Source organism: Arachis duranensis, chromosome 9 (genome assembly GCF_000817695.3).
Source record: "Arachis duranensis cultivar V14167 chromosome 9, aradu.V14167.gnm2.J7QH, whole genome shotgun sequence".
Taxonomy (NCBI): Eukaryota; Viridiplantae; Streptophyta; class Magnoliopsida; order Fabales; family Fabaceae; genus Arachis; species Arachis duranensis.
Window position 1 is genome coordinate 2744311 of NC_029780.3, and position 14237 is coordinate 2758547.

The window sequence follows — 14237 nt, forward strand, 5'->3', positions numbered from 1 at the left end:
CCCCACTTTTTCTTTTTCTTCTTCTTCTTCCCGCCGCCGCATCCACCGCCGCCCGCCGCTTCTTCTTCTTCTTCCGTGAATTCTGTTAATTGAATTTTTTTTGTGAAATTTCTGGATCTGTTTATCTGAGTTGAGTTCTGAATTTTTTATGATGATTTTCTGAGTTGAGTTTTTGTTTGTCTGAGTTTGAATCTGGATCTGAGTTATGGATCTGAATTCTGATGAGAATGACGATGATAATGTTGATTTTCTGAGTTTTGGTTGGTGTGATGGAGATGGTGATGGAGTGACAGTGGGTGGGGGGTGGTGATTCTGGTTCTGGTGGTGGTAGTGGTGGCATGATTTTGGAGAAGAAGGGATATGGGCAATTTGGTCCGAAAGATCATTTTAAAAAAAACTCAAACTTTGGGGACCATTTTGGAGCGAAAAAAACGCGAGGAACGAAAAAAAATTTCAACCCCTACGTTAGGAACCAAAATCATACTTAACCCAAAAATTAACTATTATCCGGATAATTAAGGCATATAAGAATTTTGTTATATGAGTCTTAATCTACACAGTGACTTACTGTTAATAATCTTGTTTAAACTCTTACCTTTTTCTTTCTTTTAAGCTCTTCAGTTATGATGACACCAAAAAAGAAAAAAAAAGTTATGTGATATACCTATGAAAAACTGTTGTTTTAATCTTCATGAATAACGAATAATATTTAATGAATGTATATATTCTCCCAGTATTTATATGGTTATGTGGCATTACTTTACCTTTTGTCAACATGACCGCTACCATTTCAGTAAGAAACTAAGAATAAACAAAAAAAAATAACAAACAGTATTTTCTCTTGAACATAAACTCCAATCTCACCTATTATTGATCAATTCAAACTTAAGAGTAAATGTGTACCTTCCAATAATTACAGAAATTGCTCTCATTTAACTTTTCCATATCGAACCCCACATTAGGGAGGCGACTTAAGATAAAAGTTTTAGACTCTTTTTGTTTCAATAGCTAGGTTTTGAATTCTAGTTCTTTTGAGGTTTTATACTTTATTAATAGTTGGCTAGACGATTACATGTGAAGGATTTTGATTAATAGAAGGTTTTGATCGATAAAAGAGTTTAACTGTGATAAAGTAAAATGTCAGAGTGTAGAGTGATTAGTGAAGAGACGAAATGGATTTTCTCAATTTTTTTTTTAACTTGAGGAGGTAAAATGTAACCATTCACCAATAATTTTATAAATAGAATTAAGAGAAGACATAAAAGAAAAAGTATCAAAGGATTAGAATTTAGAAATCATACTTTACTCTCTCAATTGAAAAAAAAAATTGAGAAGATCCACTCCCATAGAGAGACTAACCATGATCGAGTTAAACACCGCCAAATATAGTGTATCATTATACATTTTCCTTTCTCCTAATTAATATGTATTTTACTATTTTCTCTAAGTAAATCTGTTTTGCCATTGCCACATTAGCTTTTTAGTAACTAGATGTAATAACTATAGTGTTAAGTTCAATTGCTAATCTATGATGTATCTTTTATGTGGTTAAGTTGTTTAACATTGTTCATAATGTGAATGTTCATTCATGGTAATTTCATATCATGTAAGTTCTTCTATAACGGAAAAACTAAGGCCTAATTTGCGTAATCAATTTAATTAAGCTCTTTTTGATAAAATAACTTAAACAATAAATAACTCTGTTAAAGTAACTTATAAATAAGTTATTTTGTGTTTGAATTTTTAACTCTAAAAGTGCTTATTTTATAGAAATGTGATGAAAAGTAGAAGTATTATGAGAGAAGTCATTTTTTTTAACTTCTCTATAAATTCCTAAATAGCTTCTTAGAAAGTTGCAATTTGGTTTTAAAAATTGCACCAAACATTAATACTACTACTTTTCATAAGTCAAAAATTAAAAAAAGTTACTTCTAAAATTTTTCAAACGGATCCTTAATATTCAAGAGAATTTTGACGAAGTACAAAACAACTAAAACATTAAGATTCCGATTCCAAGTCTATCCATTGAACTTTCAAGCTCATTAGCAATGTATTATTTTCTTCTACTAACTAAGTATGTTGATTCTACGAAGGATTCTAGTTAATTATTCATCATAACAAGGGAAAAAGAATATAACTGCATTAATGGGTTTGCTTCGGTTTTACCAATATAAGATTGATTGATGATGATTTTGTGCCCAAATTCAAATATCTTAATACTATAGATCATACATGTATTGCTTATTTCTTATCCAATGGACAAAACCAGTTCTTGGTAACAATCCAAAAACCAAAATGTTGAAAACCAACATCGAAGAACATAATATGAAACTTTTGTCATTAACAACTAAAAACGCCCCTGAATTATTAAAACGCCGACAGAAATATACTCGAATTTTACTATCGTCAAAAATACCTTTAAATAATTTAAAAACATAACAATAATATCCAACAGTAAATATATATTTTCAAAAAATGCCTTAAAAATTGAATTTTAATGTAATTTTTTACAAGAATAATTAAAAAAATGAGATATTATTATTCTTAAAATTTGATAATTTTTTTTAAATATATATTTTTTGTGATTTTTTAAAAGCATTATTAGTTGTTAACAAAAAAATTACAAAAAATATATATACTCAACGAAAAATTATTAGATTTTAAGGATACTGATATCTCATTTTTTTAATTATGCTAGCAAAAAATTGTATCAAAACTCAATCTCTAATATATTCTTTTGAGAAATACATTAGAGATTGAATTTTGATACAATTTTTTTGTAAACATAATTAGAAAAATGAGATATTATTCTTAAAATTTGCTGATTTTTTGTTAAGTATATATTATTTTGTGATTTTTTAAAAGTATTATTAATTGTTAACAAAAATAATTATAAAAAAATGATATACTTAACAAAAAATCACTAAATTTTATGTATAATAATATATTTTTTTATAATCATACTTGAAAAAATTGCATCAAAATTCAATCTCTAAGATATTTTTTGAAAATATATATTTACTGTTGGGTATTGTTGTGTTTTTAAATTATTTGAAAGCATTTTTATCGATAGTAAAATTCAAGTGTATTTTTATCAGCATTTGAATAATTTAGGAGCATTTTTTGTGGTTAACCCTTAAATTATGGGATATTACAGTTTCTGTTTCCTTTCTTCCCTTAATCCTAAAAATGATAACTTGTCATTCAAAAATAGAACTTGATACTAGAAAAAATTAACTCTAACTGTAAAAGAACACCAATAAATGATAGTCATTCATTAATATCCTAAACAAAGCAGAAAAATTGCTGTGAAATTGTGATTTAGCAATGGGGAACAATCATGTCAGCAGAAAGTATAGTTTTGCAGCCCTACACCAAGTCTGAAAAACTATATAAATAAATCATTCAACTAGAAGAATAGCTAGAAACTAAATAGCGGGGGGAAGCCTTTACCAATAGAGGAATTCACTTGGAAGAGGTTGTAGACATGCGTTAATCCTATAAATCCAGTCAGGGCTTGTGAATATGAAATTGGCAATAATCATAACAGGTAGTATAATTTTATAAAAAACTAGATAAATAATCACTAAATTAGAAAAGCAATAAGAACAAACCATTATTCAGAAGACAGCTTGTCCGTTAGGGTTTGATTAACTGAATTTGGGATGAGCTACTTGGAAGCTCAGGATATGGCGGTGAAACTAAGCTTTCGTGATAAATAAAGACGGACAATCCTATTGAAGTAGGTTTCAATACAGGAAATTCAAAGCTACCATTATCCAAATTATAGAGAACTATCCTTGAAGTTGATGCAACCGCCACAAGAATATTGTTTCCCCAGATATACAATGGACGTAAATGATAATCAGATAGACGCGGAACGCAGGGGATGATGGCCAATTTAGTCCAAGATTCAGGCACTCCATACTCCATCATGATCCACACGAACCAATGAGTTTTCTCATGATTAAAACAATATGAAAGGCAGTTCCTCAGCACACATAACCGTGGGAAGAAGAAGATTTTACCATGCGGATCACTGAAGGGCAGGGAAAACTCACTAAAAGTCTCCTTCACCAAGTCAAGGGAAAAAACCAAGCAACCCAGGATGGCATGGCTACGAATCCAATTAAGAGTGGCGGTGCCAGGAACAAATACCCCTTTACCATCACCCTTTATGCTGCTAAATGGGATACCTTGAATGGCTCTGTTGGAAGGGTTGCTGCAAAATGTATAAATTCTAGTTATATATTCCCCCATGTGAATTACAATCACAACAAGCTTGTACTTGTCATTCACATGATCATAGCCGAAGCCGCGATCCGATAAGAAATCCCCACATTCTACCGATGGGGTTGTCAATAATCCAATACAGGGATTCCACAACCTGAAATAGGTGTTGATGCCACCAACATCAAACAGCACGCACAGCAATCCATTGCAAGAGCCAATAACTATCTGGTTGCGTCTCTCCTCGAAGAAAACGACTTCCGTAGGTTTGGAAGGGTTCTCGATCAAGGAGCGTAAGGAGCAATCTCCGAATCCGTAGCTGCAACTATGATGATAAGCAACTCGTGGCCCACTCAAACTTGGATCCGCGGCGGTTAAATGTTGAAGATGGTCTTTGGCGAATTGGGAGCTGGAAATTAGGGTTTTCCATGAAGTACACACTTTCCGTAACCGAACCAGTGACCTTGCTGGAAGCCTCAGCAAAATTTCTCTGATGAGTTCATCCGGAAGATACGGCAGCGGCTGAGATTGCATTCCCGTCGAAGACAGCAGCCGTTTTGAGGCGTTTATGGTGACTGTTAAAGGCTTCCTCTTCATCTCGTAATAATCATGTGGCTGCTCCATAACAACGACCGCGAAAAGGTTTAGCTTCACAAACTTTGAACTTCCCGACTGCACTATAGTATAGTTTCTACTTGACTGTTTCCAATTCCTATTTCTTTTTCCGTTTTAAAAAGAGTTAAATAACCAAACAAAATTCAAAAATTAATCCGCTATTTTTTTTTAACGTAAAAGACTTGACTCTTGAGTTTTTAGGATTTTTTTTCTCAAAATAAAATAAAAAAATAATTAAATATTTTTCCAAACCCGAAATTTCAGCTTTATTCGAATTTTGAGCTCCCAATTATCCACCCACTTTTTTATAAGAAAACTAAAAAATTTATACAAGGAACTTAACTTATATTAGAAAAATTAACTATTATCCGGATAATTAAGGCATATAAAAATTTTGTTATTTGAGACTTAATCTACACAGTTACTTATTATTAATAATCTTGTTTGAACACTTACCTTTTTCTTTCTTTTAAGCTCTTCAGTTATGAGGACACCAAAAAGAGAAAAAAAAAAAACTCAGTTATGTGATATGCCTATGAAAAACTGGTGTTTTAATCTTCATGAATAACGAATAATATTTAATAAATGTATATATTCTCCCCAAGTCCCCATATGTATATGGTTATGTGGCATTGCTCAATGTTGAATACCTTTTGTCAACATGACCGCTGTTACCATTTCAGTAAGAAACTAAGAATAAACAAAAAAAATAACATACAGTATTTTCTTTTGAAGATAAATTCCAATCTCATCTGTTATTGATGAGTCTACTTAAGAATAAATGTATAACATTCAATAATTACAAAAATTGCTCTCATTTAACATTTTCATATCGAGCCCCACATTAGAGAGGCGACTTAAGATAAAAGTTTTAGATTCTTCTGTTTCAATAATTAGCTTTTGAATTCTGGTTTTTCTGAAATTTTATACTTGTAACAAATGGTGCTTTTATTGATAGTTGGCTAGACCATTACATGTGAAGGATTTTGATCAATGGAAGGTTTTGATCGACAAAAGAGTTGACTGAAATCAAGTAAAATGTCAGAGTATAGAGTGACTAGTGAAGGGATGAGAATGGATCCTCTCAATTTTTTTTTACTTGAGAAGGTAAAGTGTAATCTCTCACCATTAATTTTATAAGTAGGACTAAGAGAATGCACGAAAGAGAAAATATTGAAGGGTTAGAAATCATATTTTACTACCTCAATTGAAAAAAAATTAAAAAGATCCATCTCAGTGGAAGGACTAACCGTGATCGAGTTAAGTACCTGTATCAGTATATATTTTTCTTTCTCCTAATTAATATGTATTTTATTATTTTCTCTACATAAATCTGTTTTGCCGTTGCCACAACATTAGCATTTTAGTAATTAGATGTAATAACTATTGTGTTAAGCTCAATTGCTTATCTATGATGTTTAACATTGTTCATAATGTGAATGTTCATTCATGGTAATTTCATATCATGTAAGTTCTTCCATAACGGGGAAAACTAAAACAAAGTTCAAGAGAATTTTGACGAAGTATAAAACAACTAAAAACGTTATGATTCCAATTCCAAGCCTATCCATTGAACTTTCAAGTTCATTAGCAATGTATCATTTTCTTCTACTAACTATGTTTCAACGAAGGATTCTAATTAATTATTCATCATAACAAATCAATAAAGAGGAAAAAGAATATAACTGCATTAACGGGTTTGCTTCGGTTTTACCAGTATAAGATTGATTGATGATGATTTTGTGTCCAAAGTTCAAATATTCTTAATACTATAGACCATGCATGTATTGTTTATTTCTTATCCAATGGACAAAACCAGTAACAATCCAAAAACCAAAATGTTGAAAACCAACATGGAAGAACATAATATGAAACTGTAGTCATTAAATTATGGGATATTACAGTTTCTATTTTCTTTCTTCCCTTAACTTAACCCTAAAAATGATAACTTGTCATATAAAAATAGAACTTGATACTAGAAAAAATTAACTCTAATTGTAAATGAACACCAGTAAATGATAGTCATTCCTTAATATCCTAAATAAAGCAGAAAAATTGCTGTGACGTTGTGATTTAGCAATGGGGAACAATCATGTCAACAGAAAGTATAGTTTTGCAGCCCCACACCAAGTCTGAAAAAACTATATAAATAAATCATTCAACTGGAAGAATAGCTAGAAACTAAAGAGCGTGGGAAAGCCTTTTACCAATAGAGGAATTCACTTGGAAGAGATGTAGGCATGGGTTTTTGATAACTTTGATCCAACGCATTTCAGATGTGCTACTTAGAAGACCACAGTGTGATGGTGAAACCAAGCTTTTATGATAAATATGGAATTGCTTTGCTGCCATCGAGTGCTTAGACAAAGGAGCAACTTTCATCATGTCATCTCTGTGGCCATGAATGACAGGGAACTTGAAGTTGCCATGGTTTAAGTTATACCTAATTATTCTTGAATAAGGAGCAGCAGTCCCCAGAAGAACATCATTTTCCCAAAGATACAGAGGAATAATGTGTATGCTAAGGTACTGTGGGATCATGGTAAATTTAGTCCAAGATTCAGACACTCCATACTCCTTCATAAACCACACAGAGCAATGAGTTCTATGTTCACTTCAAATTGCAAGATAGTTCCTCAGCACACATAACTGCAGGATTTTGAAATGACAATACATATCTCTTATGATTAGGAGGGGAAAACAAACTATGTGATATATTCATAAAAATATATCACTTCAAAAAATAACTTATGTCATCAAGTTAATTTCTTAGAAGTTCATATTATTCTTTGACAAGACGAGTTGGTTAAGTTTGTTAGTCGATGAAAGTTTGTAAATAATTATTCCCAAGCAGTGTTAGAGGGCTAATATAAAAAAAATATATGAGAGTTGGCAAAAAACATGACAAATGCGAGTGTTGGTCATAAAATAGGGTCTAGAACTACAAGGGATATCTAGATAATTAAGAATATAAAAGCTCTTTTTCTTTATGACATGGCTTATGGTTTTGTTTGTTAAAATCTCGTTTCAACTCTTCCATTAGTTTTAAGCTCCAATTCTTTAATACTCATCAATAACAGATAACTTATATCACCAGGTCGGTACCACAGAAGTTCATATTATTTCTTGGACCACCAAGAGAGAAAACAAATGTATCAATATATCATTTTTCCCACTGCCTAGTATGTTGATCACTGAAAGCTGGTAATCATTTATTTATCACAAGAAAAAAATAATGTATTAATTTTGATTTTGTTTAGCCATAAAAGAATCATTTATGACCATGAATCCATAATTTGAAGATGCCAATACTATGGTATGCATCATTCATGCACCAATTATCAGCATATCTCATCTGGTTTAACGGGTAAAGCATCCAGTTTTGGATAAAAAAAAAAACAAAATTAAAAGGAAATGGTACGCATTAAATTACATATTCCATTCTCTCCCCTTAATTTTACCCTAAAATAATAGGTTTGAATCTAAAATCAGATCTTCATCACAAGCATAAATTTACTGTAAGTGCAAAGGGACACTAGTAAATGATGGTGATTCCTACAGATCCAGCCTGGGCATGTGAATATGAAATTGGCAATAATCAAAACAGAAAGTATAATTTTGTAAAAAACTAGATAAATAATCACTGAATTAGAAAAGCAATAAGAAAGGATAAATTCTCAAAAGTCAAAACTCATAAAGAAGGCATAGGAGTTGACTAGAATCAAACCATTCAGAAGACAGCATGTCCGTTAGGGTTTAATTAACTGAAAGAGCTACGTGGAAGGCCAGGATATGGTGGTGAAACTAAGCTTTCTTGATAAACAAAGACGGACGATGCTATTGAAGGAGTAGGTTTCAATTCAGGAAATTCAAAGCTACCATTATCCAAATTATACAGAACTATCGTTGATGCATCCGCCACAAGAATATTGTTTCCCCAGATATACAATGGACGAAAATGAAAATTGGATAGACACAGAAGGGCGGGGATGATGGCCAATTTAGTCCAAGATTTAGGCACTCCATACTCCTTCATGATCCACAGGAACCAATGAGTTTTCTCATGATTAAAACAATATGCAAGGCAGTTCCTCAGCACACATAACCGTGGGAAGATTAAGGTTTTATCATCCGGAACACTGAAGGGCAGGAAAAACTCACTAAAAGTCTCCTTCACCAAGTCAAGGGAAAGAACCAAGTACTCCAGAGTGTCATGCTGACAAACCCAATTAAGAGTAGCGGTGCCAGGCACAAATACCCCTTTACGATCACCCTTTATGCTGCTTAATGGGATATCTTGAATGGCTCTGTTGGAAGGGTTGCGGCAAAATCTATAAATTCTGGGTGTATGATTCCCCTTGCGATTTACAAGCACAACAAGCTTGTACTTGTCATTCACATGATCATAGCCGAAGCCGAAAACCGATAAGAACTTCCCACGTTCCACATATTGGGTTGTCAATAATCCAGTACAGGGATTCCACAACCTGACATAGGTGTTGATGCCAACAACATCAACCAAGCACAGCAATCCATTGCAAGAGCCAATAAGTGCGTCGTGTCGTCTCTCCTTGAAGACAACGACTTCAGTAGGTTTGGAAGGGTTCTCGACCAAGGAGCGTAAGGAGAAATCTCCGAATTCGTAGTGGCAAAGATAATGATAAGCAACTCGTGGCCCACTCAAACTTGGATCCGCGGCGGTTGAATGTTGAAGATGGTCTTTGGCGAATTGAGAGCTGGAAATTAGGGTTTTCCATGAACTGCACACTCTTCGTAACCGACGCAGCGATCTCGCCGGAAGCCTCAGCAAGATTTCTCTGATGAGTTCATCGGGAAGGAACGGCAGCGGCTGCGATTGCGTTACCGTCGAAGACAGTAGCCGTTTCAGGGCGTTTATGGTGACTGTTAAAGGCTTCCACTTCTTCTCGTAATAATCATGTGGCTGCTCCATAACACCTTAAAGGGAGGTTAGCGGCGGCCACGATGGCGAAAAGGTTTAGCTTCACAAACTTTGAACTAACTTTACTATTTCCAATTCCTAGAGTTAAATAACCAAACAAAATTCAAAAATTAATCCCACTTTTTTTTATGATTTTTAGGTTTTTTTTAAAAATATTTTTTTTAATTTATCTACTATTTTCAGTTTTATTACTAAAATTTTTTCAAACATATTAAAACAATAAAAGGAATTTTTTTTTAAAAAAAAATCTTTTTTTTATAAACATAATTTCAACCAAATAAACTTAAAATAAATTATCCATCTCGAGCAAGTAAGGGTTTCTTTAAAATTTCAAATATAAGATTTGATGACAGAAGAGGTTGAATTGGATGCAAAGGTTGCAAGAAGAAAGGATGGGTTGATTTCTGTGATTATGTATGTAAGAAAAAAGAATAAAAACAACAATATTACTAAAGAATTGATTCATTGGTAGAGCCTTGGATGGCTCCAAAAATTGAAGTGCAAAAAGCCAAACTGGTAAACTTTGATCTGAGTTTTTAGTTTGAAGAGAACTCTAATTAAGGTAGCAGTTCTCATCATATTTGTGACCCACCTTAGTAACTGAAATCTTCACAATATGTTTAACAAATGGTCTCACTGTTACCTCAGTAACAACATTGTTATTTCCGAATTCCCCATCTTTGCTTAGCCGTCCATACTTCACCGGAAGTTACTCAGCTCCTTTCGTATCTGAAAATAATACAAAAAAATTAAAATCAGATACACAAACATAGCTAAACTATAGCGAATAAATAGTAAAAAAATAAATGAGATGACAAAGAGAACTCAGAAACCACCTCACATAGCTGAAAAGAATATCATAAACAATGCAGACAATCACAGCTCTCAGCTTAACTTGTTGACAATTTATCATGTTAAAATGGAAATGACACATTTGGAGCATAATGTCTCAACTCAGGCATCCACTGTTAATTAATAATTCAAGAATCTTTATTCTTCTTAAAGACTTGTTGAAATGTGACAGATGCTAATTATTAATAATCTCAAAATCATAAATAAAACCTTTTTGGAAACATTCTCATAATTGGCTTTGCTGATGAGAGAAAAACACAAAAGAAACACATCAGCTCCTCTGTAAATCAAAGGCCTTAGCCTGTTGTAATCTTCCAAGTATGCTATATGCTTAGATAGTTGTCATAAACAGCAAGGCATGAAGTTTATAAGAACACAAGCCCACAGTTTAACAAGAATACATTTACAGTAAAAACTGTTAAAACAAAAAATCTAAAGACCTAAAAATTCAGAGAGAGATAATTAGAATTGGATATATCCCCTAAACCCCTTGGCAAATTGCTAAATAAAGCCAAGGAACTAAGAATTATTCATTCAAAGACAGAATTATATAGTAATAATTCACACCTTATAGACATCTTTGCTAAGCTTCCTGACAGTGTTTGAAAGCAAAACATTCTCCTTCGCCAACCTCTCCTATATAGAATAAATAAAATAAACAAAATTAGAGATAAAGCAAAAATGGTTAGATTGAACTGAACCAGATTCAGTGGTATGGCCATTCATAATGTGGATGTCAATTAAAGAAATAATATTCCAAACTTTAAAGGTAGAAAAGTAATAAAATAATGATTTTATTAATTAAAGCATATCAAAGACTTCGTTCATGTACATAACTCATATCAAAGAATTTGTGACCATCACTTAAGGTCCTAATTTTAAAAGGTTTAGTTCAACTATGCCTTTCTACCAGTAAATTTAGTCATGTAAATAACCTATATTCCATGGTTGCATTTTGTAAACAATCATATGTTAATAAACCATAAGAACAGTTATTTTAATAAATAATTGATGACCCCAATCATGTCATCAATAAGAACAATTAAGTAAAGAAACTCTTTGCAATTACTTTTGATATTTCTTTTTAAGAATTTTATTTAAATTTCTATGCTTACAAATTCCTAGATAACATGGACTAAGATTGATAAGCTACAACCTGAATTTGGAATAAATATAGTAAAAACCGGTAGTAACTCTAAACGAAGAGATATACCTTAAAAGCATGACCCTCTCCTTCCAACTTCAGTTATTTGTGCCATTTTTTTCTTCTCTAACTATGACAGGTCATGAAGCATGTGCTTTTTAGGGTATACACAAATAAAAATAGAGATTATTAACTCAACAACATTTATTAAAATTAAATATAAATGGGCATATATTTCAAATTTGATAAACAGAATTATAAAAATAAACCTGCAAATACTAAAGGGCTAGCACAGAGGATTAGTAACAATTCTATCTCTTGCTACATAAGTCCGTATAACAATTGGTAGAACTCAATTACTTCAGCAGTTATACATGTATAGTAAAGAGTTTTATCACATACATCTGTGACCAAAGCCTGATGATAACCAAATGAGACATATCCCAAGTCAGGGAAAGAAGAGTTCAAAAGATAATGACAGATTGTGAATACAACTGCTGTCAAACCTAAGGTCTTTAGTATGTCCAAAAGACAACTCATGCAACATATAAATTTGTATCATAGGATAATGAAAAAAAGTTCAATATTGATGCCCAGCCATGTTTGTGGTTCAGCTCTCAGAATACTTCTAGGGGATTTTTAGTGGTTTAGGATCATCCTGGGACATGGCTATTTCATAAATGCAATTCTGCATATTGGACCAAAGTCATTGATCAAAAGGAAAAGTATCTTATCCCATGTCTTGCTAAAAGCTTAAAAAAAGCTTCTTCTTTTTTTTATTTGTGTCTATACTCCATATTATTGCTGATTGCTATCAAGTATATAATTTTCAAGAATCAGAAAAATGAAGTGTCAAGAAAATTAAAGGATGGATGGTTGTAGACCTCAAATCCTTTAGGAAAAGTAGCAGCTTGCAAAGGATTTTTCTCCATAGTGTTCTTATGGCAAAGAAGCTGCATTATCATAGCATGATTATCAGGCCTTTAAAAAAAGGAATATCAAGAAAAAAACTACTTTAATTGCCAACTTTTTCACAGTACAAAAGAGTAATAACATGCAACTCTCAAGAACTAATTCTCACTTAGAACATTAAGCTTGAGCAGGAATAGAAGTAAAATTGCTGCCTACTATTGGGTATCCAAGTAAATATTATTAATTAAACTTTAGACAGTAAAAAAATGGTAAAAAAGAACTTTTTATTATCCAACCTTTTCTAACATATCAGACTTTGAATTGATATATTAGTTAATTTTTAATTTCAATAATGATAGTAACGAAACAATTCCTTCATCTAATTTTTTCAATACAAATATAAAACTGTAGAACTTGTATAACTTGTCTCATTCAGTTATCATTAGGCTTTGGTGTGTATAATTGTGGAATGAGCAAACTCAGAGTTCAATTTTTCAACTCAGCTCTGCATACCTATATTGTAATCCATAAATAATATTTCACTTAAAATGAAAGCAGCAGCAGTACCAAGTATTGTCTCATCAAGATTATTTGTTTATAGAAAAAATTAGAAAAAATAAAGTAAAAGAAATGCAGTAGCAAAGCTTTAATCTATTTTCAGTTTCTTATGGATGAGTTCATCAATTTCTTGTCTTGTAATAATAAAAATTACGGCTCTCAGCACCATGCACGTACCTCTTTCCCCCCAAGTAAGCTTATTATCTTCATCAAATATGTCTGGTTACTGTGTAGCTTTGTGACCATTTATAATGACTCTACTTGTTTCTAAGAATAAGATAATCGTACAAGTGGGGATCTTAGAAACTGAAATGTCAGTTTTCGAAATTGTGAACTTGGTATGTTTTTTCAAGTAAGGATTTGGTGACTCGAGTAATTTTTATTTCAATACAACAACAACAACAAAGCCTTGTCCCACTAAGTGGGGTCGGCTACATGAATCAAACGACGTCATTGTGCTCTGTCATGTATCATGTCTACAGAGAGACCGTTTACATGTAGATCTCATTTGACCACCTCATGGATGGTCTTCTTAGGTCTTCCTCTGCCTTTCGCCCTTTGTCCATCTTCCATCTCATCCACCCTCCTGACTGGATGTTCTATCGGTCTTCTTCTCACATGTCCAAACCACCTGAGACGCGATTCAACCATCTTTTCCACAATAGGTACTACTCCAACTCTCTCCCTTATATCTTCATTCCTTATTTTATCCAATCGGGTATGACCACTCATCCATCTCAACATCTTCATCTCTGCCACACTCAACTTATGTTCGTGCTCCCCTTTAGCCGCCCAACACTCCGTACCATACAGCATAGCCGGTCTTATAGCGATGCAATAGAATTTACCTTTAAGTTTTAAAGACACTTTTTTGTCGCATATAAAACCAAATGTACTCTGCCATTTTGACCAACCTGCTTGGATCCTAAGATTTACATCCTGTTCAATCTCTCCATTATCCTGTAT

The 14237-nt window shown here is 32.6% G+C and overlaps 2 protein-coding genes across 4 annotated transcripts in view; both read right to left on the reverse strand.

Annotated features, from left to right (window-relative positions):
• LOC107463995 (F-box/kelch-repeat protein At3g23880-like) overlaps positions 1-14237 on the reverse strand; it is a 43001-nt gene that overhangs the window by 17592 nt on the left and 11172 nt on the right. The window contains exon 1 of one of the 3 annotated variants that reach the window (XM_052253881.1): positions 4694-4879. The exons of the other annotated variants lie outside the window; for them this stretch is intronic. Coding sequence (XP_052109841.1) covers positions 4694-4854 — 161 coding nt within the window. The 5' untranslated portion in view covers positions 4855-4879. Of the gene's footprint in view, positions 1-4693; positions 4880-14237 lie in introns of those variants that run through there. 3 annotated transcript variants of the gene reach the window in all.
• LOC127741453 (uncharacterized) lies at positions 6626-7421 on the reverse strand. The gene is made up of 2 exons (XM_052253883.1): positions 7053-7421; positions 6626-6977 (listed from the first exon to the last, which is right to left on the reverse strand). Exons 1-2 carry the CDS (start codon positions 7384-7386, stop codon positions 6919-6921), a joined length of 393 nt encoding a protein of 130 aa, XP_052109843.1. The 5' UTR covers positions 7387-7421; the 3' UTR covers positions 6626-6918.